Source organism: Xenopus laevis, chromosome 1L (genome assembly GCF_017654675.1).
Source record: "Xenopus laevis strain J_2021 chromosome 1L, Xenopus_laevis_v10.1, whole genome shotgun sequence".
NCBI lineage: Eukaryota > Metazoa > Chordata > Amphibia > Anura > Pipidae > Xenopus > Xenopus laevis.
Genome location: NC_054371.1, coordinates 134,514,095 through 134,541,376, shown reverse-complemented (window position 1 = coordinate 134,541,376; position 27,282 = coordinate 134,514,095). Strand labels below are relative to the sequence as shown.

At 35.8% G+C, this 27,282-nt stretch overlaps 1 protein-coding gene across 6 annotated transcripts in view; it reads right to left on the bottom strand.

Moving 5' to 3' along the window:
* nfib.L (nuclear factor I B L homeolog) overlaps positions 1–27,282 on the bottom strand; it is a 158,260-nt gene that overhangs the window by 116,053 nt on the left and 14,925 nt on the right. For 5 of the 6 annotated variants that reach the window (XM_018249502.2, XM_041582583.1, XM_018249486.2 and 2 more), the window contains 1 exon segment: positions 21,714–22,245. In XM_018249502.2, coding sequence (XP_018104991.1) covers positions 21,714–22,245 — 532 coding nt within the window. 6 annotated transcript variants of the gene reach the window in all.

Genomic DNA, 27,282 nt, shown 5'->3' with positions numbered 1-27,282 from the left:
AAGTGAATTGAAAGAAAACCAACCAACATGCTGTATGATTCTATTAATATCAAGTAAATTACATCTGTGCTAAAAAGTGTTCAAGCTGCAATTGTTCAAGGGCTTATAAAAATAAAATAGCAAACAAAGACCTATCATGCACCAAGACCATATTTTAATGCTGTTAAAGTTATTTCTTTAATGTCATTTATTCCTAAGAAAGGCCTTCATTTCTAATTGTTCCTCAAATCTTAGAATCTGAAATAAAAATGATATTCCTGTCAACTGGCCAACTGTGTTTTGGGAATGAATCATTATGATGAAATTGTGCAGCTTTTCATACTTGCTTATTGCTTGTTTTTGTATGGAGAAAGTGAACATGCTTGGAAAGGGGTTGAAACACACTGTACAGAATAAAGTCACTTTGCAACACTGCAAAAACTAGCAATAGATGCGCTAAGCAGCTACATTTGACATGATACATTTTTGGACTTAAATAACCTTCTGCCTACTAAAGGGATTTACTGAGGATCTAAAGTAAAGAAGATAAAAATCCCTTTTTTGTAATCCATTAACTTCTGCTTTGTAGAGCTCTGCAGCCTCTGCTTGCGGAATACAGTCGGAATACAGTCAAGCTTGCAATCTATGGTAATAGAGAGCTTCCAGCTATGCACTTAAAGGTAAGAACCTCCAATTAGGAATAGGCCTAAATAAACTTATCAGGTGTCATAAACTCAAAATAATATTACATATTTGGCTTTTCAATTGAGACAAAATCATTCTTGAAAGTCATGAAAAAGAGGACTAAAAGGATCCGCAGGTCACCCTAGCCTAACCATTATTACCAGTGCCGATGAGAGACATAAATTTGTGGGGAGACAATCAGCTTGAACTGCACACAATCAAAAGGCTTGTAAGTGCATATGGAAGAGGTTGCCACAACAGCTCATCTTCTGTTTACTTGTAGTTTGGAAACTAGTGTGCACTCCACAGCATCTCCCAACCTCATACCCCTGTACCACCACTAAGCTGCCCTTGCAAGTTGCACCCATTTTGCACATAGTTTGTTAACTGGCACAGATCTTTTCAACTATAGTCAGTGTTGGTCTGGGTCTCATAGGCCCACTATCAACTATACATAGTGCCAAATGATACAGGTAAGGCCCCCGAGTGATAAGGATGTTAGAAATTTAAAAAAAAATACAACTGTTAGAAATTTAATATAAAACTTTAAACATTTATAAAGGTAATGTGTTCACTCTGGAAAACATTATTGGATCACAGTGACTGAAGGGCATGCCAGAATTTTGAGAGCAGTCAACCTCTGGAATCAAGAGATCACATTGCATTGTGCCCGTAAATGTCTAATATGGTGCTCCCAAATAACACAGAGTTTTTATTGTTAGAGGCTCTAGCTGCATAGAAAAGAAGAGAACATTAGGAATGTTCTATGGGTTCTTTCTGCTAACGAAAGAAGCAGATCATATTTTCAGCAATCATTCAGTCTTTATGAGTGCTCTGTCATTAGACCATTACCGCTTAGCAGCCGTATCCAGTTGCAGGTTGCACTATGCACTCATTAAGAGCCCCTGTTTAAGAAAAGCTTTGTTGAAATTTTTTATAAACTTTTGCCTATTGCACAAATATTGAGTAACAAAAGAGTGAGTATTTATTGTATATTTAGTATATTATATTTCCTAATATACAATAAATGCACTCCATCCCTTAATTTGGAAAGAATTATAATTTCATTCTATACTTGTACTAAGAGAAAAGTCATTAAGGTATGCTAAGAGCTAAACAAAACTAGTGGTCTCTGTTGGCCTAAACTATTATAATATTCTGATGTATTGATTTGGTGACAAAAAGGGTTAGTGATTTTAGAGAAATGCAGGGTGTAATGGTAAAGATAATATTATATGGAACCGGGAATATTCAAAACCAAATCAAAGTTTGAAGTTAAAAAAACTTTGATTCAAACTACGATCGTACAATTCGAAGTAGGCCGAATTCGGCCCACTTCGACCCCAAAAAACCTTCGACCTCCATTTGATTGGTCTTTCTGAATTCGAAGTTTGAAGTTTTTTTAACCTCGACCTTCGACCTTTGATAAAAATGCCCCTTAAAGAGTATAGGTCAGTTTTAGGTTCTGGGTCATTCTATAGGTATATGTTCCATAATTATCTAGATTTGCTTTAGTTGCTGCATATTAGTGGGGGAGAAGTTTGTGCACATGAAATGAAGGCACAATAGGCTTCATATAGAGTAAGATTTCACTGTGACAGGACCTCATTGTCATTGCTGCGCATGTATGAACTTTACAGAGAGCTTCATTTGAGCAGCTGTTGTTATGTGTTGTAATACTACTAAGGTACACGTGTTAAATAAAAGCCATTCCCCCTAGAGTGCATGGTTAGAACATAGCTGTAAAAGCTATAACAATTGAAAGCAATCAATAAGAACATGCATGTGTGACTACTGAATATGGAGATTACCTATGTGGCTTACCATAGATCCCTCCTATCTGACAACATCAGTAAATTAACTCTCAACCACAATCCATTATGGCTTTTAAGTGTTAGCACTTCTATTTCTACCGTCCTCCTACTTTCATTCAGTGGCTTTGCATTCTTAATTCCTGACTTTACAGTTTTTTGCAGTTTAGTTAAAAATATCAATCTTGGAAATTCCTTATAACTACTAAAAATTCATAGTTTCTTAACATACCGACTAAACAACACGATCAGTGTAATCCAGTGCTCACAGATAATGCACCCACTCAGATGATCAGAAGAAATGTAGTAAGAATCCCAGATCAACCACAGACTAAATCTGTATTTTCAGATCAAGATTTGCATATCCCACTTGGGAGATTATTTACTAAACTCTGAATGCAAAAATCCCGAAAGATTAGTGATTTTTATTAATAAATATAATAAAATTGTGAAAAATCACAAATTTTTCGGAATTGAGTAAACCCAGTGGATGGAAAATTCCGATTCCGGCATCTCAGACCTGTCAAGGTTGCATATAAGTCAATGGGAGAAGCCCCAAAGATTTTTTATGTGCCCTGGGTTTCATGTAATACCCTGAAGTTTTCGGGGCAAAAAAGCATAATGAATAAGAGTTTTCAGGGAAAATGTAATAATAAATAAGTGTAAAGAAACGAGCAGATTTGATCATCAGAGTTTGTAGCAGAAAATGTTGAGATTAAATCGGACTTTGATAAATGACTCCACAAGTGTCAAAGGCACTACGACTTGAATTTGTCCATGACAATATTTTTTTATATTAGCCTAAAGTTTTCAAAGCTTACGCTGTGTCTATTGTACATGCGTGAATGTAAGTGCTTTCAATCGATGCAATTTGCAGCTCAGTGGGTGGCACAATGTTACATTGCTTACCTTACATTGCACCTACAGGTGGAAAGGGTAGCAAAACGCTCAAATTTGAAAAATGTGCTATATCCCTAGGTACACATATATAATGTTAAAAGTGCTTGTGTCACACTGGTACATATATTTCAACATGTAGTAACAAATTTGACCTGAAACTATGGTAAATAGGGTGATAACAGTAGCTGTTTTTCTTTATTTTTCATGAATGTGAAAAAATAATCATCAGTGGAAGTTTACATTTTTAACAATTTTTCATAGAAAAAACAATTCAACCCTTGATCTGCCTCAAGGTATGTCGGTATTTTAAAAAAGCAATGGCATAAATGAAGCAATGAAAACCAAAATAAAAATTTATGGAAGCAGCGCTGCACTAGTTTAGTGTGTATTTAATGTTTTATTTTATGACAGGGATGTCCAACATGCATTTTTCCAGCTGTTCTTAAATATAACTCCCACCATTCTTAAAGGTAAAAGGCAGGTTGGAGATCCATGTGTAACTGCAAAAATATCAAACTTAGCAACAGCAATTAACCCTACTCTAGAGACTAGTTAGCCCCCATGTACTGATAAATTCTAGTATTGCTCAGTTAAGTTACAATGGGTAAAGTAATCATGAACTTTAAATGCAGCGACTGATAATAGATGCCAGTACTGGTTTGCTGCTGCCTTAAAAATTCATAGAGGACCACCAGCAGAGACAGTCGAGTTCTGTGTTGAATTAAAATTGTGCTAAACGTCTGGCTTACTGGTGAGGCTGTGATTTGTAAGGCACAGTGCTGCTGAGTCAAGAGAAAGTGAAATCAGAGCTGGTGAAAACAGACAAAAGAAAAAGGAAGAAAATGTCAAGAAACACATAATTTAACCGCTATTCATGTGGTTATCTGAACACAACAGTCGGCAATAAAGAAGCCCAAACCAGATTTAACCAACTATTATTGTGAAACCAAAAGAATGCAGGGCAGCGCCTTTTTCCACTGTCATCTTTTGACAGATGCATTACTACATCAAGCGCATACTTTGGCTTCCCTCTTCTCACTCTCCTCTCAGTCAAAAAGCATGGATGCAATTACTTATGTTAACTCTTGAATGTCTGGGAAAATGTGTATTCTCCTCTATACAATACTCTAGAATATGCTGTTTACCTGCTAATGCCTGGGAATATATATGCTTCCCTTTAATTTAGAGAACATACACACACATATATCTTGCAAAGTTAGAAAATGTAGAAAACTATTTTTTTGAGAAGGATTATCATATATCTTGGAAATGATCAAGAGGAATTTCAACTTTAAGCTAGGCCACCTACTTACTTATGACCATAACATAGCAGAGGAAAACTGTGAACAGTGCTAGCATACTGGCAACCAATTGGATGTTTGCATTTAGTATTTTAAAGGGGTTGTTCACCAACTTTTTTCAGATTAATTGGTTTTAGATAGTTCCCCACAAATAAAGACTTTTTCCACTGACTTTCTATTTTCTATGTGTGACCATTTTTCTAATATTGAAGTATAAAGTCAAATTTTTTACCTCTCCAAAGCAGCCCTGGGAAGGGGGGTCACCTACTCTCTAAACTGTTCTAAATTGATACATTGAGGGGCAGAATTATTAAGGTTCGAGTTGTTTTTTTCTAAAAAAAATTCTAGTTGGTCAAGTTTAAAAAAAACGTAAAAACTTTTAAAACTTTTTTTTATTATACCCGGACCCTGGAAATAGCTTGAATCTAAAAATATACCATATAAAACCATTTGAGGTCATGTAGGAGTCAATGGCAGAGGTCCCTTGAACCATGTGAAGATTTTAACAGAATACTTGATGTTCGACTTTTCTATGAAGATTTTGCCAGAAAACTAGAATGATTCGATCGATTCAAGTTTTCAGGTTTCAGTACTAGCAGAATCGGCTTTTTGCCATTTAAGGTTTTGCATTCGAGGTAAAAACTCAACACTCAACCTCTGATAAATAACCCCCTTAGTTGATACATTTCTTATCTTTGTCCCTGCTGAGCACAATCCCTGAGTTTCATTACAGGCAGTTGTTAGAATTGACACAATGGTTGCTAATACTGCAGAGATGCTGCTGGGAAATGTATCAACTAAATGTTGCAAAATTTTAGAGTATGCGCCTGAATAAGTGAACTGACAGACTGAAACGCCTGTCAGGAACCTTAAACTTTAAGCTTAGATTTTGGAAAAACAGTAAAAAATAAAAAATGGAAAGCAATTAAATGAAGTCTTTATTTCTGGAGAACAATGTGAAAACAACTGAAAAAAGTGTTTGAAAGGTGGACAACCCCTTTAACTGCACTAGTCTAATAAATGCTAACTGCGATTGGTTGAAAAGGGCTACATCACCAAAGTGGAACATATCCCATCAAGAAAATAAACTCTCCTCTCTGCTAGTATTCTTTTTTCCTGTTAATGTGAACGTGATGTCAAACTGTATATACTGGTCACATCCGTGCATGGAAAATTTCATAAAGAGAAAAAACAAAACCCCAGGCAATATAAACAAGCCAATTCAGGTCAAGTGTGACCTTAACTCAGCTGTGACAGATGCTCCTGGTACTACAATCAAGAACAGCACTCCTTCAATGGAAAAACATTAACATAGATTATAGTGGAATAATCATTTACTAGGACCTTGTACATATCTAGGCATGTCATGCAGAAGAGCAGCCTGGACTTTGGCATACACCGGAGCGATCCACAAGGAACTCCTACATGTAAAGCTGTTTAATAGTGGGTTTTGTGGCTGTGAAGTACAGAAGGAAGTAGAAAGTTCAGGGTCATTTCTCTTCCTGAGAGGAGGTAAAGACTCCAGCAGTTATCCTGTAGGCTGCATTGTGCGGATATTTTGTCTGCTGCTTTACAACTAAGGAGTATGGATTGCAGCCAGATGTATAGTTTTAAAGCACTATGCATTGCATATTATAATTTACTGAAAATGCACTACACTGTATACATATTGTGTCACACAACTGAAGTGACAACTGTAGATGTCCCACATGTAATAGAGAGTATTTTTACTTCTCCTCTAGTTAGTCAAGGGAATCTTAGGTCACAAATTGCAAAAATATGCCCCAGCATCATTTTGTTTGTACAGCAAGATGGATCTATGCCAAGCTGGCTTGAGTGTTGCTTCAAATAATGACTTGTGTTACCGAAAGGAATTTACACACCAAAAAAAGGCTACATGCTTTAGGCCGCAAGAGGCAATTACCCTATGTTATGACAACTGTGAATTTACAGGGAAAACTTGTGGTCATTTTGAACAGGAAGCACGGGGAGTAAGTACTGTCCCAAAAATGTTACCATTGTTATCATGTGAAAATAATAGGAAGAGGCAAACTGTATTTAGACATTGGTTGTATATATAACCATATAACCAGTCAGATCAAATATTTTTCTTAGCTATTAACAAAAATCTGTATAAAATGGCAATTCCACAACAACAACTGTAAAGTAAGGCAGCTTAGTTGATTAGGATATGACTGTGCTGTCTCAGCACGTTTATAGTAAATAGTTATTGCACAAAATGGAGGGAATCTACATAAAAGCTGCAGATACAAAATATATGCAACAAGTCAGCACTATTGCTAAACTTTTCTAACATGCACAATTCAGACCTCTTTTTTATATTTCTGGGTACCTACTCCCTGCACTTAATCTCTGAAGTAACCGTGTAAACATTCCGCAGAACCATTAGCATTGCTTTCAGCATGTTAAAGTGCTGCTTGCAAAACCTTTTTATATACATTTACTCCTTGATTTTTATATTAGGGAGGCCCCTCTTTTCTGAAAAACCATGCTTACATTTTGCCTTAAGAATCGTTAATCAAAATGATCAACTGCGGAAACTGATCCACTTGAATTAATCAGACCCTGAAGAAAGAGGTTATTAATTAAAGTGGAGCAGCAGATTCATGTGAGTGTGTCTTTTTTCCTCTAAAATTTGTTGTATTGTAGTTTGAGCTTGTGGCTGACTACTGAACCAAATAAAAGAAAGCTTTGTTTCTTTCTAAATGACCCCTTTTGTCCTCCATAGCAGAGAGAAACCACTATGATGTAATGAACTATTCACCCTTTAGCTTGGTGGACTTTTAGGATCACCTCAGAATAAATGGTCAGTCGCAGTTCCAAAACTAAACTGTGTGTTTGGAGCCTGAACCAGCGGCATTTGGCTGGGAACAAAACATCACAGCTGAACAAACCAAGCAAATCAAAAGAAGATATGTAGCCTTTACTTGCTTGTGTGGGCCTGAAGCTCTTGGTTACACTTAAGTTTGAAAACATAACTGGGGTTAAAGTTTCAGGTTGTTCTGATACATTAAGGATAAACATTTATTCATCTATTAAGGTAACAGTTTAATTCTTTTGTAATCTTAATGTGGCTTTACATTCCTTTTGGGTCAGTAATATTTGTTCAACTTTTAGATATTTGATTTCTTTCTTAAATAACCTCTCAATCGAATTTCGAGTATATTCAAATTTTTTACAGTTAAAAAAAAACTCGACCTTTGATAAATGGGCGTCCACAAGTTGCTATTTATAACATTTCCTAAAATCCTACCTTTACGATGAAACCATAACTTTACACTAGATATGAAGTCTGTTAACTATTTATGTTCATTTAGGAAGTCTGAAGTGAATAACTTCAGAGCCAACAAAAGGAAAAACTAATGGAAATACAGGGTATGGTAGTACAAGGTCACTTTTGACAAGTATGTTCACATAACTTAAGGTGGTTGTAATTAATTATATTGAATTCACTCTGAGAAATGTGTTCCAAGCTATCGTGGCTGCAAATTAATTAAGGTACCTAAATGATCTTGGTTTTTTTCTTTTTCTATAGAGGATTTTAAAGGATTGGAGCACATGACAAGGTCCTACTTAATACTTGTAATCATTACAAGGCTGATATTTTGACAACTTAATTCCTATCCCAGCAAATATTTGAGGGTTGCTAAATGCTGCTGTCCCTTTTACCTGATTTGAACAAATAGACACCAGATGTGTTGAAACGTGCTATCTGCAAGCTTTCTGTTTTTTCATTCCTTTTACTCATACAACCTTGAAATCAAACCCAACATTTTACCTGGTATCTCCCTCTGAGATTTCCATTGCAATTCTCCATTTGAGTTCTATATGTTTTAGATTGTAAGCTTTAATTAGCCCGGACCTCTTTACTGTATTTTTATGGCAGCATTTGTATGTTTAATGTATACAACCGTCTAATGAATACTGCTGCAGAATATATTTATAATACAGCGTTAATAACAATAAACTTTCAAATGCAGGTTCAAGGGCAAAAGAACTAGGTTCGTCCTAGGAAAACTAATTTTAAAGAAACAAAAACAGGATTATGCTCTGCATAACCTATTTAATCTCTAAAATACCTTTTATCCTCACATAAAGCTGCTTTCTCCCCAATTATGATGTAGTAAATAGAAGAGTAAATTTTTATAAAACATTTAGTTAAATATTTGGCTATGCTACAAATACAGCTATCACATATTAATGGTAGTAGTTTTTAGACATTCAGATGCACAGTAAGTACTTAACACTATAATATAATATTATCTATTCTCTATCTATTATCTCATATTATCTAGCGTTCAAGGACCAGACACTAAGCAATGTCTGATGTAGCATAGGAAATTTTGTATATGACAAATAACATTGTGTTTCTTCTTTATGAAGCATTGAGAAATAAAAATGTATTTCAATAATATTTGTTATTCATGCATAATTATGTCTTGCATTCCAGGTAGTTTATTCATAAACAACAGCAGATATAAATGTTGTAATTATTCATACAGAACGCAGCTATTTTTAACCATTTAATGAAATTTTTTGAATCCCCCCCAGGACCCCCTGAGAAGAGGAAACACTAAATACATTTTGTTTGCCATAATGTAAAATAAAATAAGCTATACTTCATTTTCACGAATGGACAAAACATTTATTGATACTGAGAAGCTCCAAACGAGTCTAACAGCCGATCATGACAACAGAACTGGCGATTTTGTTTTCAAACTGTTTGCACTTAACCAGACTAAAAACAGTTTTGTATTTGAGTGTAGCTCACATGAATTTTCCCACAATTTTTTTTATATATCTGATTGCCGTTCATGGGATAAAAAAGAATAGCCCTCCTACACCAATTAATCTTAATCAATATGTCGATTTTACCAGGGATGGTTGAAATATTTTCAAGCGACACTTTCTGTATTTTATTTTTCTGTAAATTCTTTGGGGTAATTTTTTACCATGTAATTTGACTCACAATGGCAACAATTGCTTGAATTTATGTTATGTACGTCAATTGTTTCAGATTTCTTTAATTTTGTATTTTTAAATACAATACACTTGGCTGGTATTATTCCAAGTAATTATAACGTTCTCGTATTCTGGCTGTTAATAATACCATAGAGTCTTATTATATATATGAGGCCACAGCTCTGCTTTCAGACTGCAAATTGCTATGCTTTGAGGAACTGTGGAGATTTATGGCTGGGTCAAATAAAAGGCAGGGAGCCAGAGAGGTGAAATGAAGTCTCCTCCTAAAAAGCTGGAAATCCTCTTGACACCTCTTGTGCCAATTTGTCCCTATTACTGTCAGCAAACAAAAGTAACAAGTAGAGCCAGACCACATCAAACAGAAGACTCAGCCCCTCCCGAGGGATTGCTTGAGAGCCACTGGTGTGTAAAGCCAGGGCTGAGGCCTACTTGTCAGCTGTAACCACAAAAGATTCAGAGGGAAAACAGTGACACCGACAAACAAAGGGAAAGTTCAAATGGCTGCCAGGCGTCCCCTGACCCTGACAACTTCAGAGGTCAAAGGATTCAGGTAGCAAACTTGGCCTGGGCAGACTCAGTTACTGCCCCCCCTTAAATGAATTATTTTAACAAATCAGCTCTGGTCAATTAAGCTTAACACTAGGCAAGTTGCTTCACTCTCCAGGGGATCCTAATATAAAGGCCAAAGCAGAGGCAGGCCTCGGAGAAGACCTTTTTTTTTTTTTTTTTGGAAAGCATTAGAAATTTATGTAGGCTGCACAGAAACGGCAGGGATGTTAAAATAAATTTGCATTTGTTTTCATTCTTTTGAAATCGTTTTGAGGCTTGCTCAAAGACACCTAAAAACAACAGTGGTTACCTCTGGAAACAATTAATTTAGGTTGTTTTTAGGTCTTGACCACAAAACAAACTTGAAAACAAATTCAGTATTTCAGTGGGAAAACTGTTTATTCTGGAGCGCTGCTCCTGTCTTTCAATGACTTGACTGCACAACTGGTAATTAGAAAGCTGCCAAACCCAAATGTGTGCAGTCTGGAAAAAAAGAGAAATTAAGCTACACGGCTATAGGAATATGGTAACACTTTTTCTGCTTTCCTCAGGGTGCAAGCATATCTTTTTCCTTATGGATATGAAACACGACTTAAACAAAGACTCGCTGCTTCTATTTCTCAGAGCATTTTCTATATTCTGATGGCATACAGGCCTCAGTGCACACATATTTTATTCTTTTGCAGAAAACCTAAAATATCCCCAAACAGAATTCAACTTTTTCTGACAACTGTCTCCACAAAACATCTGTAACTACAAACTTTTTATAGCTCTCCCCAAAGAGTCAAGCTGACCAAGTCAGATGCTTATTGGTCCATATATGGGGCCAAAACAACAGCCTCCCTGAAGCCACTGCATCGGCCAGATTTGGACAACTTGGGTGGCCAAATCAGGAAAAAGGGTCTTGCTGTGTATGGCCATAAATATGGATTAAAGCAATCAAGCTATACATTTGGGTACACTGGGGATTAAATATCTTGTGCAGGGACACAAGATTTTACCTGCAGCACAAAAAATGATGATCAGTTATTTATCAGTTTGTTGAATTACAACTCTCAATGCTCACAGCCACTGATGCAGAAAAAGGCTTGTTACAATTGCAACAGAAGTTATCTGTAAGTACCATCTAGTGCAGAAAATGCATTTTTATGTCAAATAGTTTCCTATGCAAACATAAAAAACACCATGCTAAATAGTAAATAAAAATGCTTTTGTAACTTCAGACATCTGCACCACAGGTGCGAAGGCCATGTTGTGCAACTTCTACACAGAAAGCTAAAATGCATAAAGTTAGCATAATAGTTTGATATGCTTGATATATTACCCCTCGCTTGCTCAAACATATCCCCAAAGCTACTGACTCGTTCTCCATTAGAAAGTCTACAACATGCTTTGGAGCTGGAATAAACAAGACTTTCTATCATAATATCCTAGGGCAAAAGTCAGCTCAAAACTTGTCACTTGTGGCATATAGCATCATGCACATGTCTATGTTTTTTGGTGCTGTCTTGTTTAAGAGGGGCAAAGTCTCCAAAATTAACATATACTCAGAACTGGCAGTTGCTTGGCATAGAACCCCATTCTTTTCAAGGTTTTTAGAGCATGTTTTCAAAGTTTACAAACCACGAAGTGACATAGACTGGAATACATACAGCAATTGGAATCTTTCAGTGTATAATATGTAATATAAGCCATGCATTTGTGAAAAAAAAGATGAAAAGGTTTTTCTCTAAGCATTTCAGTACCTTCATTGGTACAAACTGTGTTTGCTTCATAAGCTGATGTGTAGCTATTGGGGCAGCCTTTCAAGTTGAATAGGGCATATGTCAGATAGGCTCTGTACAATACAATGTTTTAATACTTAACCAGAGTAATCCATGTCAAATGTCCTATATGGCTCTCTAATGAACTACAGAATGAAAAACTTTTTTTTATATAAAATAGGACATTCGTTGTCAAGAAACAATTTATTTGTAGGTGCTGGTGGTTGGACAAATATATTTTCACTTGATGGTGTTACTGGTCCTTTAAAGCCATAGCTCTCAACCAAAACTGACAGCTGAGCAGAACTAGTGTGAGCCCCTCAATTATATCTGGATTCCTCAAACACTGCAAAGTGTTTTGCTAACCTAGTTTGATTCGAAAGATTGGCCTGATCTCCTCTGTGTTTTACCAAGTGACTAAAATGTAGATATCCCAAAATATGTGTTACAGAATATGTAAATACTGAGTACTGCATCTGTGATTAGGACTATTGGATAGGATTATCTCTCAGCGGGGTTAATGTTCCTAGTGCAGGGAGACAGGGGCTTCATACTTTTCTCTGGATGGTAAATGGTTTCATTGTCTGGCTGAAACCCCAGGATACACATTCTACTATGTTTACTGTTATCTTTGCAGTTCCTAACCATTTTATTTAATCCCACTTGGAATTGTCATTGTTCACCAAGAGACAACACAAAATGCTTCTGATAAAATGCCCATTTGCACAGACTTAAGCCCCCCATAGATTTTTCTTGCCAACAACTGATTTTAGCGAAGTCTGACCAATCCTTTGAAATTATCGTGAAGTTAGTGGGATTCGAACGATCGTACATCTTACGATTTTTCGGCCGACATCTGTCAAAAAATTGATCAGCCAGGTTAAAAAATCTTTATCGGTCCCAGTGCAATCTATCTGTGTTTGCAGGGCCAAGCAGGCAGCTACCCTTTGTTTTCCTGGCAAATGGTCTTTTTAGTTGATGAACAATTTGTACGATCGTTTCGAGATAATCGTGGTCTCACGATGAGGATCAGATCTTTTAAAAATCTTTACATCTATGGCCAGCTTAACACTGGCAGTGAAGGACATATTTTCTTTATGACCTGGGGCTAGTGTTTGTGTAGGGCACAAATCAGTGATATAAATAATAGTGTGACATAACAAATGTACTCATATATTTCATTACGTATAATTGGATTATACTGTTATAATCAGGACCAAATATAATATAATTTGCAGCACATGTAGTTCCTCTAGGTGATATGTACAGCTAATTAAATTACTACTTAAGAAAAGTAATTGATTGCTTAATTACTTAACAGGTCCCACAGTTGTCATGATATAAGGTGAAATAAAAATCAGTTATTAGCATCTACAAATAAAGGGATCTTTTATATTTTTTCACTACCTTACTTGCATTCTCTTCCCTGTCCATTAAAGCCTTTAATTTCTTTAGAGCATCTTAAAGTGGCCCCTCACTGGCATATAGTATCCATTTTGGGCAATTTTGCCCAACACTGGTATATGTGTACACCCAAAATGTGCCAACTTTCCTGCTGCAATCTGCACAGAATTGTTGATATTTTGACATAGGCGTCTATGATTACATTGGTGCATGTAAGTGGCCACTAGCTTGGCATAATTATCTGTTGTGGTTACATTATGGGGAGGTTGGCTTGATGAATGCAACAATGCTATGCCATCCTGCAGGGGGGTTCAACCTACAACTGGCCTGGGTTCTGGCAAATGTCTGCTATAAGATGCAATAGAAAGTCCGTATTTACTGGGCTGCTGTACTTGGAATTCCAAGCCCTATTTTGACTCCTAGTCCAAACCTGTACATGCCATATCACTGGGCACAGGTCCTGAGCTGTGCCTGTGGGTACTCATCCACAGGGCAGGGTGCAAACTGCAGAAAAACTTTTCCACTTTGCACCCTGTCCTATAAGTGATGACCCCTATAGTCACAGTCACCATTAACTACATGCTTTCAGTTTTCCTTTTGCTCCTATTTAAATTTTTAAATGTTATATATATATTTTTCTTACACCCATTTTTGTTTCTCTCTATGCCTATTCCCTCCTGTCTCTATGTCATTCAACAGATAGATATGTTTCTCATATCTGACACTTAATGGCCCTCAGGCATGTCATACAATGTTTGGGATCACCATGATGGGGAAACACAACACAATGGCAAACTACAATCTACACTGAGTTTCCGTATACCTGGGTAAAAATAGGACGTATAGCCTTGCTTTCTCTTTTAGATTTCACTATCTTACTTCGGCATGTTTTATTGCCCTGCTGGGTAGCTACAGATAACATTGCCTCCTGTTGAGTAAGATAAGAAATACACCCAAAACATATCACTGAGAAAGGCAAGTAAAATGCAACTACTGTAGTTACAAGCATTCTGTGCATACACAATGAAAATAGTGCTTCTACTAATATGCATATCTTCAAAAATAGTACTGATCCCTGTCTGAAGAATATTATCACATACAGCAACAACATTTCAATAATTGCATTTAAGGGTCAGTCCACACGAGCATATTCGGGGAGATTTAGTCGTCTGGCGACTAATCGCCTCTTCTTCTGGGCGACAATCTCCCCGAACTGCCTTTGCGTGTCTTCCCGTCCGCACACGCGGTGCTTCGTTTTCCGAAGTTGCCTCACAAGGAATCTTCGGGCGACTTCGGAAAAGGAAATGCAACGTGTGCTTTAGTGCAGGCGACTTTTCAATATAGCAGACGGGAAGACACGGGAAGGCAGTTCGGGGAGATTGTCGTCCAGAAGAAGAGGCGATTAGTCGCCAGGCGACTAAATCTCCCCGAATCTGCTCATGTGGACTGACCCTTAGGGTTAAACACTCAAATGTAACCTATACAGGAAACCAAAGGTTAATTACATTCTAATAAATGAAAATGATTAGACTAAAATAACAGTACTCATGCATCATTATATCCTTTGCTTTTATATAGAAAAATCCTACTGTATGTATTATTGGTGTTTAGCTTGTTTAAAACCTGTTCTTGCAGTGGATTCAAAAGGACCTCATATGGTTTCGATCAGTGATGTGTCCTTCCATTATTAATGTCCCGAAATTATTATTGTATTTAGACGGGTGGGGGTGCAGGTCACAATGTTTTTGGCTATAATATGCATTTAAAATAAGAGTCTGCTCATTGTCACAACTGCACATTATAGTAATCATATGTGGCTATGCACCTTTTCCCCTGGTCTCAAGAAATAAATGTCTTTCGTTTCCTTTTTATTGCTAGACACACTCTAAACGATGTAATAAAAGCAGATATAGCTAGGCTACAAAAAAAAGTTCATCTAAAAAAGATGGAGGTTTGGAAAAATACAGCTATAAAAAAAAAAAAAATATGACTATACATCATCGGCTGACGGGGACGGTATGCTGATCTTTGCTCTTGTGAAGTAAGCAATCGTCTCCCTGAATGACTAAACTTGAAGAGGCACCTTCTGGCTCTGTTCTCTGAGCCTGCAAACATCTTCTGAGGCTCTTCTCATAAATTTTTCAGCATTCAGACCTTGCTTTTGTTGCTCTTTTGACTGTTCAGCCTATTTTTCAGCTAGTTTCAAGAGCCTCTGGAAACGCTCATCTTCCAATACACATGGCGGCAACTCTGTCTCTCCTCTGGCTTTCATCTCCTCTAGCCTCTGCTTTAGGTTTCGTAGAGACTGAAGCTCGTCATTGAGCCGACTCTGCCTGGTAAGTGATGTCTGAAGATCCAGCTCCAAGTCTAGAGAGGTTCTCTCACGGCATTCATGCATAGTTTTTTCTGGTCATCAGCACAGGGAACATTGTCAATTTCTACATTTCTTGGGGGGGGGGGGGCTCAAATGACTTGATAAAAGCTGATATTTAGTACAACTCTTGCTGCATCTAAAAAGCGCTTCCAGGAATCCAAATTTGCATACTCGCTAATGTCTATGAAATACCATGGTTGCATTTTAACAGTGAACCCTAGACTTAATCACTGTGAAATTAACTGAATCTCTAAACTGTGCAATTCTAGAAAGCAGCTTGCAAGAGAACAAAATCTCTAAACTGTTCAAATACAGTATGTTTTTAGTTTCAAATTCTAGCCTTCATCATAGGCATACACATTCCCTCAGCATTAAGGAAAGAGGCTTAATTGTTTTAGATAAATTTAGCCAAACCCTTAATAAAATGAATTTGAATGTAATACAATTTGCCTTTTAATTTAAAAAAAAGTGTACTTGGGGTATATTGGCAAACTTATTTGAAGATAAACTATTTTTCTTAAGAGGGCAGTACATTCAGTTGATAAGCATGATTTTAATGAATAGGGCTTGTGCTGAACATAATTTTTGCTTAGGTTTTGTTGCTGTTACTTATTGAGCTAAACCGAGCAAACAGAGAAATTGAAACTAAATTCAGTCCTCACCTCCTGGTTCTTGCCAGCAATTGAGACAGAAGGGGAAGATAGTTAATGAGGTTACCAGTGCAGATGGAATTCTGCTAAGCAAAAAGGGTTACAAAACTGAGGGGTTTGTTTATACATAGCGCTTTAGCTATATTTAAACAGAACTATGTATAGGAAGTGGTTAATGTAGCATGCAGAAAACATTTACAATTTATTTATTATTTATTTTTTCAAGTTGAAAAAATATGTACACTGGTGTATACTGCCCCTTTAATATTATACTGACTGATCAGAGAATTAAATAGCAAGAAGAGCCCCCTTGTTAAAAGTTATGGTTTTAGCCAGGTTTTATTTAATCATTACTAACCCATGCTACATTTTTGCTATAAAAACAACTAAAGAATAACTAGCATTTCTCTCCATGGCCCTGGTTTCAATGCAAGTAAAACGCAGGTTCAGATTTGCTTTCTTCCGCTCATTGGCAAATAATAAAACATATGTTTTGAAGTATAAATAAAATCACAACAGGCAATATCTGTAAATTGCCACCTTGAACAGTTATCTAAAGGTACATTTCAAGTAATGCAGCCTGATTAACCTCATTTGAGGATTTTGCAGATGCAATAGTGATTCCTAAGCAGCAAGCGCTGAGGAGAAAGACATTTTTTATCTGAAAGCAAATGTGCACAATCATCTGCTTCATGCAGATATATGCAGTATATGCACTAATATGAAATCCATAACACATTACATTTATGTTGATAAAGAAAAATAGATACACAGGCATCTAGAGACTGAGAGATAGGCAGATAGATAGATAGATAGATAGACAGACAGACAGACAGACAGACAGACAGACAGACAGACAGACAGACAGATAGATAGACATATAAGGCAGACTGATCGCTTTTAAATAAAAGGCACATTTTTCTTAAATATACAGAAACAGCAGAAGAAAAATAATAAAAAATGTGGCTACTTGATACAAGCAAGCAAAACAGCTTTCATTCTGTGATTGTCAAAATTTTTACAATTTGCCCACTGCAATGCGGATGCCAACCAACGAATCAAAGGCATGCAGAATGCAGACAAAGAGGGGCTGATGCCAACCTCGGTGCCAGTGGCAACCATTATTGGCATCATGCAGATTCTCTGCCTTTTTTTGTACTCTTGGCACTTGACAAACAAAATGGCGGATCATGTAGAAAAAGCCCACAGCAGAAGCAGAAAAAAAACTACAGAGATTGATTCAGATCCCAAGTGATGACTAGTGATGCTTTAGGCTATGTTCGATGAGATCATTTGTAAAGAAACAAAATATACATATCTCTGCTAAAATAAGGAGCTAAATATTATACAAAATGAAATAATGCCAATACATCAATAGAATACACATGAAGAAAAACTTTACAAATATGAGCTCAAACATCTTTAGTTGAAATAGTAATATCGCTTTCGTATAACAACAATTTTAAGACCTTTTATATAACTGTATTTGACCTGAATTTTAAACCACTGCTCTTACATTTTAATTCTGTAATGAGAACATATGCTTTAGGATTTAACCCCTTCACTCCTTGTCAGGTGTGCTCAAACACCTGGCAGTGAAGGAGTTAAAAAAGAACGGTGGGGGGGGCACTAAAAGAAAATAAAATTGAAAAATGTTTTACATTTTCAGAACCAAGTTAAGAAATCACCCCCTTTTCAAACCCTGAATATATTGGGATCTGTGAGGCAATAGATAATAAAAGAAAAAAGCAGATTATTGACTTTGCTATTTCTGGAAATTGTCAATATATTGAAGCATCTCTCAACACTGCAATGCGGATGCCAACCAACGAATCACGGGCCTTCTGAGCAAAACAAAGAGGGGCTCATGCCAATCCTAATGCCACTGCCAACCAACACTGGCATTCAAGCAAATCTTTCCTTTTTTCCTTAGTGCAATCTACAGAAAACATGCTTCTCGCTTGGCTGTTGGCAGGTTTTACGGCATCATGCTGATTTTTTTTCTTCTCGTTTTCTTGCACAATGTAATATAAACTGGAAAAAAGTTTCTTTTAAATATTTTGCTGTTTTTTAAGACATCTTTTAATCCTTCTAAACAATGTACAAATACTGCATGCAAAATTTATGCTTATGCCTGTTACAATTTGCCTAACAATATACATATAGTAAGCAAAAGTAAGTATCCGTTTTCAGAAGAGATGAATACGGCGATTTCCTAAAATTTTAACAGTCAGCATTCACCTGCATTTGTGTATTTCATTTTTGTTTTCTTTTGCATGGGGAAACCACTAATAAGACTGATTATGACAGAAACTGGTTGTAAAATCAGCTGCATCATTTTCAAAATATGTTGTTGTTTTTTAAATATTACAATATAAATAAAAGCTGTTTCTTTATAGAATGTAAGTAGGAAACATCTCTCTGTAGTTTAGTAGAACCCAGCAGGCCTCTTATGCCTTGAAATACAAATAATTTTTATTCACTGCAAATTAACTAGGTATGTCTTCATCACAGAAAACCTAAACTGCATTGTATCTATTTAGAATAAAACTTTGAGTTATATCTATTTGTTCATATGTTGTGATGAGTTCAAAATCACCCTGGCATTTTGTGGGTTAAATAGGCCAGCTTTGCTGCAAATTTGTGCAATGTGCTGACCATGAATTGCTGCCTTGATAATAAAAACCTTGGAGAGGAAAGCCCAAGCGAAATGATACATTAAAAGAAGCTTTACCAGAAGGTTTACCTCTGCATCTACAGAGGCAGTATTTCTTGACAAGTGAGGTGCATTTAATGGAATTGTTGCACAGAAACAGCACATGTTTGAGTGCATAACATTGTGTAGATTCTATATTTACTGTACACACTGTCTGATTACATTACATTGCTCAAAACTTAACGTTTTTCTGAAAGCTAAGTGCACTTGCGCAAAAGAATAAGATGGCTTCATTCTATAATGCCGCAATAGAAAATAAAAAGGGCTTTGGGAACTTGGTTTAAATTAGCCATATTGAAATTCTTCTACTGCTTTAGAATAGCTCCCAATGGGGACTTTAGGGAAAGCAAATAAAGTTTCACACAGTTTTTACATAAGGCTCGCCTTTAATTAAACAATTTTTTCTAAGTGCGAGGGTGGGCACCCATGAATAGTATTTTAGGACTTATGTGTTGAAAAAGGGACCAGAGCAAGACCACAGTTTCAGTCTTTCTGCAAAAGGCAAGCCTATACATGTATTTAGGATCATAAAGAATAGATGCTGAAACCTGCCAATTCAGAGGAGCACTTGGAAAGAATTGAAAACAACACTAACAATAAAACTGGAGATTATTTTTTTTTCCATGAAAAGTGTAATTTCTTTGAATACATTTTTTCAGTCTTTTATTTTTTTTCTATGTCTGCAATTCTCATTCTGAAATACTCAACACGAAAAAAATCATTCTTCATTTCATTTACAAATCCCTTTAGGGGAATAGCAAAGGAAAAAAATATGTGCCCCCACTTACAAACTGTCAAATGCAACAAAGGGTGTAACTCGCTACAAGTAAGGATGGTCTCTGTAAGATACAAATGGCCCTCAAGGGGTTAACCAAACTTTGATATTCACCAAGGTTATTTGAGGCTCTTCCATCTCACCACTTTGGGCTCATATTACAAGAAACAAAGCCCAAACTGCCAGAGTTAGACTTATACTTTTTCTGCACAAAAAAAAAGAGAAGCACAATATAATATATTCAGGCGGTGAGGGCCAAGCTAGATGAGAAGATCAAGCATAAAAGTGATTCTTCTTAATATACAACCACACAAAGTTTACATTTACTAGAAAACTACAAATCAATACCTAATCATACCAAGTCACTTAAATCTGATTAATTATCCAATGGTGGACTGTTGCGCTGGGTACTGTTACAGCTTTTATGTTACAAGATACTGCAAGACGATCAATATCAGTTAAACATAATTGGTGAAAAGTTAAAGTGGAGAAACAGACAAGGATGTGATAGGGTGGGAGACACAAAAAGGAAAGTTGACCACAATACAATGAACATGGAATTTCATGCAAAATTAAACTAACGACAAAACCTTCACCTTTACTATAAGCCAGTGTACTTTGTGTGTGCACTCTTTAAATTGATCTGTAAACAGGACTTAATGCATAAAACATTAAAAGTGATCTAAAAAAGAGATATGTGAGAGTTTATAATTCTTAAAACTGTGGCACTGGTCTGTGTCCATGATAAATCCAAACCAATAACTGCTTCATGTTTATTGCAGTTTTGATATCCCATTTTGATAGCTCCAGATGTACACATTAGGAACAATGTTGTGATGTTTTCATATTAATGTGTTGCAATACAATATCAAATACATTTAAATGGGTTTCTTTCTAAAATATTTTTCCATGAGTAGCTTAAAGAGAACATAAATATAAATATGTGTTGCAAACTATACCAAAAGAATGTGCTGTGCTGAAATAAAAAGACGTGTATAGTTTAAGTCTACATTAAGCGGATCAAAAATAATTGCAATTTTAAGTCCGGGTATGGGACCTGTTATCCAGAATGTGCAGGACCTGGGGCTTCCTGGATAATGGATCTTTCTGTAATTTGGATCTTAATACTTAATTTAATACTTAACACAAAAAAATGAGGCTGGTTCTGCTTTCAGTTAGGAATAATGATATCTTAGTTTGTATCATGTACAAGGTACTGTTCTATTCTTACAAAGGAAAAGGAAATTATTTTTAAATATTCAGGTTATTTGGATAAATGGATTCTATGGGAGATGACCATTCCGTAATTTGGATCTCTCTAGATACCTGTATTGGCAATTTCTAATTATTTACTTTTTAGGATATTGATAGATTATTCCTAGTGGTTAATGATAATCTAAACCAGGTCTTTAACGACAGAATAGTTTAGATTGGGACAGATATTGGCATTGGTAGTGTTGCATTCAGCCATGTAAATTGGTTCATACCCAGAATGCTCTACTGATATAAAACTGCCAGTAAAAGCTATTTTCAGAACAATGTCTTGTTATATTTTGCAGATGTTTAAAAAGAAACCAAGTTCAATTAAAAAAACATGCAAACAATTTGTTTCTGTTTAATATGTAGAGGTTTCACTCTTTTAAACGATAAGCCACCAATACTAAACATCTAAACCAGCATATGTTATTATTTTTAAAGGATGGTGTCTTAATAAATTAATAATGATATGTATCCCCCAATCACTCATCACATAAACTTGAGGTCTGTTTAAAGTGGATAGTGTAAAAGAAATAAACCACATACCTTGGTCCTGTACGTAGTATGCCAAGAACAAATCAAGCTCCTTGACCGATACCGTTATATGATGTGGCTGGACGCAAAGTGCAGGGTTGGTGCAATGTGGCGATTTGACAAGTCGCTCCCCATCTGTACTTTCCAGGGGTATGCCTTTGAAGAGGATGACCATGACCAGATCCAGGCGCCAGACCTTGTCAGCCTGCCGCAGACAGTCGATCCGCCTGATCTTGCCTTTCTGGTCAGGGTTGGATAGCACGCAGCAGGGGTGCTTCTTTCCCGTTACAGTGAGCACAAAATCCTCACGGTACTCCTGGCGGATGTCTTTGCGCAGCTTGGCCAGGAGCCTGGACGCCCATTTCTGTTTGATTTCTGGCTTCTCGCTCAACAGTTCATCCTTGACTGCCCTTTCTTCGTCCTTTGACATCCGCTTCTCATGCTTCTTGAAGTACTTGCGTTTTCGGGCTTGGAGGTTGAACCAAGTATAGGCAATTGCACGGACATGTGGAAGAAGTGCCTCGATAAATGGATGGAATTCATCCTGTAGAAAAAAGTGCAAAATATTGTTTATGCTCTGCTAGTGCAGAATAGAAAAAGCACATTAGGTAAATGGATATCTACTCTGTAATCCACTCACAAACACACATATCGCTCATCCTTTATTGCTACACACACTGTACGTGTATCTATCTGTCTAGTTACTCAATATTACACAAGAACATGCTACTCCATATAAGATATTTTCCAAAAGGCTATAAAAGCAAATCAATATTTACAATTAGAAATGAAGACCTGTCTCTGTAAATCCAATGGTATTTATGCATTGTAAATCACTAACTTCTACTTAACATGCCATTATAGCTACCACAAGAAATATGGTATTCTGACAGAAATAAAGCAGTACAGTTATTGTATGCTTTTATTGCTGTGCTGACACAAACAGTACCATTTTGTTTGCCTGAATTTTTTTTCTGTTGGGTTTAGGCTTTTTTAGATTCCACAAAGGATAATACTACACAGTTAAAAAAAAAAAGCAAGGATATTCGGGAGGCAGCAGCGGATGCCACAGTTCATTTCTCCTCTCAGTGGCACAGGAAAACAAAGCAGAGATAGAAGCTCTGTGCATTGCCACTCAATTCCCGCTTTCAGAGCATGCTCTCAGCAAGAGGCTGCTGGTGGCATAAGGAGCATGCGCCATTAACTCCATCCATTTTCTTATGGGGGCCATCGGCATTCCACCACAGGCACATAACTACTCTTGTGGTGTATACCTGGGGAAAAATATCCAGGCCAGCGAAGAGCAGATCAAACCCCCACTGGTATATAGTTACTTATCATTATTTCTTCATGTTCTTATTTGAACAGTTTTACCCTACCCACTTATACAATGTGCTGTTCTACCTATTAAACAAAGTTGCTGCCTAGGCAATTATAAGTATAATGGCTTGTTCAACTGATCAGAGAAAATACTAGACTGGACTGGATGTGCTGCCAATGCACATATAGATAAACTCGTCAAATGCAACTGTACTGAAATGCTGGATAAAATAAAAGGGCCCTGAATTTCAGAAATCGTGTTATTAGGTGGGTGAAATCACGGAGGCAGGGTTCCCATTCTCTCTGGCCTTGAACTGCCGGAATGGCAAATGTGTTTGTTCTACCCTTTAGATAATGAACGAGTTAAAAAATCTTCACAAGTAGACAATGAAATACGACAATTTGGCATGCAGCTGGCATTCACAGTACCTCTGCATGCTGTGAAATTCTGAGTGCCCCACTGGTCAGTCAGGGACTTTTTTTTGCAAAGCTTGCATTTTAGACCTTAAATATAATCCACTATGTACTATATTACTTCTAGCCGTACAGCATAGCTTTTTATTCTGTTGGCTAAAATAGCGTCTACCAACAAAAGGAAAACATCTATATTTTCAGCACATGTGCTTTGTCACTCAGGCCTGCTCAAGGACTATCACAGGAAATTCGGCAGTACAATCAGTCTTATGTTGTGCTTCCTTTTATAGTACTGTGAGTATAACATAACATGGTGACCAAAACTATACACACCTTTACTCCGAGGCTATACTATCACCAACGCTAATACAATGTGCTGCTGCACATACCAATACATCCCATCCGTAAATTACTGCTATCTGTTATAAACTGAAATAAAACTTGTCAGGAACAGTATAATGAGTGTATCTCCCACAATCAACTATTTCCAAAAAACTGCACTGTTATTAAAAGGCAACTAATTGGGCAATGATAGCTTTTTTTTCATTTCTTCTAAACATTATTGTTAGAGGCTATTATCCAATCTGAGGCCTACCTTTTAGTTGTCCTTTCTTACAAAATTCTAATGTTTTTAAAAATTATCTGACACCGCATGCTATACTAATTTGAAAATTTATCACAATACTTCTTCTTTTCATACTTCATACGTCTTTTTTTACCCTCTGTTTGGCCGAATACCTGTTTTTGAAGTTTTTATGATACATTGGAAAATAAAGAGTTGAATAGCTATATACATTTTTTTGAAAGACAGAAGAAAGAAAAATTTAGCCAAAATTATAGCAATATTTGGGGGGGTGTTGTTTAAACATTTTGAAATGAGCAGGAGACTTTACTTGTTAGTAAGTAGAATATTTACAGCTCTTTATGCAAAGAGTTTAATCCAAGACTGGATTTTGTGGTGATTGTTACTGAAGGCCAATGACATTAGTATGTCCCTAGTTTCTTATTCATATAACCAGAGATTTTCTTGCAAGCTTTTTTTTAACTGAGATTTGAAAATAAAACTAAACAAAATTAAAACCTATTTACCGTATGAAGGGGAAAACAAGAATTGTAAGGGTTTTTTTTCCCCCGCTGTATGTACTTTTCATCAATAACAAACATAACTAAGAACGGCAGCATTTAACAATTTAACTCAAACTAGCATCATTACCTATTATTTAAATTCTGCCTTCTTTATGATTAATTCTATATTAGAAATTGGTGATCTATATTACTACTCAGATTGCTGACTAAAATGGCAACACATATGATTCTGGCTTTAAAAATGTAAAGAATATTGAATTTGTTTATAATTCCTATACATGATTAAATAATTAAATTTACAAGAGGATTTCTTTGGTGACTGCATAAATGAAACATATATTTTATAGAGGCCTTCACTGCATTATATTACTACCTAGCTTCAACACCTACCTATATCACTCATTTAATGGCGCATTGCTCACTGCTTATAAATTACCTAAACATTTTGAAAATGTAAAGATTCTACACTTGCGAGAAAAGAATTCTCTCACTTCTCATCATATGTTTAAAAAATGAAAAGTTACTTTACATTTAAAATATTTTAAATATGCCAAAATATTATTTTTATTTTTTCAGTAAATTAGAACCTCTTTCAGTGTGTCTCTTTCCAAAATTATAAAGTTCCTTTATAAGGCACTAACATACCCCACAATGCTGTAATTCGGTATAAACAGTTCCAGAAAATTGACCTCATAAATAATCCTATATTTAATTAACCTTGCCACAAACTACAAAGTTCTAGTAAAAAAAATTGTCATCAGTATACACTGCTATGGGACTTGTCGGCTGAAGAAATTATGTTTTAGGAGAAACTGATAAAGTTAAGCAAATTTCTTATGGAGGTTTAAAGGCTTTCATGTTTGCGAATGTAAACAAATATGTATTACTATTGAGTACTTACCCCTTTGCGTATATATATATATATATATATATATATATATATATATATATATTTACAGATTACATGACTGATCGTCCAGTAAATATTTAAAGCATATGGGCCTAAACATAGCATTTAACTTTTGTGACCTATAAATTCAAGAATCCTTCTTTTCAAAAAGTTTTAGAAGGCAACATCAATATGATTACTGTGAATAAAATAAGTTAGATAGGGCAAAAAGTTTTAATGACTTCTATTTTCTATAGCACCAAACAATACCCCACAAATACACACACAGACAATTATGCATACACTTAACTAAAGAACTCTACCAGATATCACTCTGTCTGACACTTCTGTAGACAAGCATGTCCTAATCCTGTCGTAAATTAATGTTTTTTTTAATTTATGCAGCAACAACATTTTTTTACACAAATCATAAACAAATAATTAGAGTCCCCTACTAAAGGAAGCATATACTTTTCTTCTCTCAACCTATATCAGAATCTGTGAATAAATTACCAATTAAAATATTTAAGTCTGGGCTCTCTAGCACACACATTCCTATACTGCGCATATTAAACACTGGGTGGTATTCAAAATTTTTACTAGCAATTCATATTATATATAAACATATATACATAGATGTGTGTGCTTATATATGTATATGTATATACACTAGATATATAGTTATAGATATACATATGTATAAATATTTTGTATGTTTTGTGCCAGGGAAGGAGCACCATTGGATCATAGGCACACCTCTATAGATATATTTAGAATTGATATTGGTGAATATATCCAAGCTGCATTATCTTTTTATTAAGACAAAATGAAAACATTGAAAAAAAGGACTACACTGAAAATGAAGATTTGGGTGGTAGAAAAATAAAAAAGTTATAATGTATGACCCTGTAAAACTTTAAAAAAACAAAACATGAATCCTGAGTCTCCATTATTAAAATACATCTAAGTCACTCAGACTCCCATGCCAAGCAAAATATAAACAGTACAAAAAAGTGTCAGCCAAAAAAACGACACGGCTGCGTCCAATCACTGAATAAGTCTTATCATTGTTTTCATCTTCATTCACAATTTGGGAAAGCCTCAGTCCTATTGAAGAGCAATGGGTTCTAATTGTGAAACCATTTAAATGTTCATTACTTGCACATTTCAGCAAATGGCTCAGCTCTTGTCTGAGCAAGCATGTCCTGCTTTTAAAGTAAATATATTTTATCAACTTGATATTATAAGAAAAAGTTAGAGACGTGTGATCTGTGTTAAGAAATATGTTTTTCCCCCAGGGCGCTTGTGCGTCTTTCCAAAAATTCTAATTCTTGGGGATGCGTATGTTTAATAGGCAATTATTCTAATAGCACATAGTAAGAGAAAATTGCCATCCTTTCCCAATAAGCATATTAGTCTGCGTTACCTAAGTGTGTTACTTTGTTCCGATAACACTGGCTTTAATTTGACCATACAATGTAAAAAAAAAAAGCCTGAATGTTCTTGAAAAGTGAATTAAAGTAACATACATCTGAATGTCTTTGCAAACAGGAGGGAAAAGATTTTCAGGGATATTTTTTTATTAACTGTCCATGAACCGGGAATCGGGAAAAAAATTATTCATTTATTCTTGTTACTAAGAAAAAAAAAATCTAAATCTGCCCCCTTGCCAGAAAGAAAAAGCAAAAAATGTAGTGTTCGTTTTAAAAAAAGATCCCATCTTGCATGCCAGTGGGTAGGCAAACGTGAAAATAATACAATTACATTCTTACTATTTAGTATATTGTTCTGTTTTAGAGGAAATGCATCGTTATGTTTCCAATGTTATAGAAGATTTTAAATTGCTTTCCCTGTTGCTTAAACAACCAACTT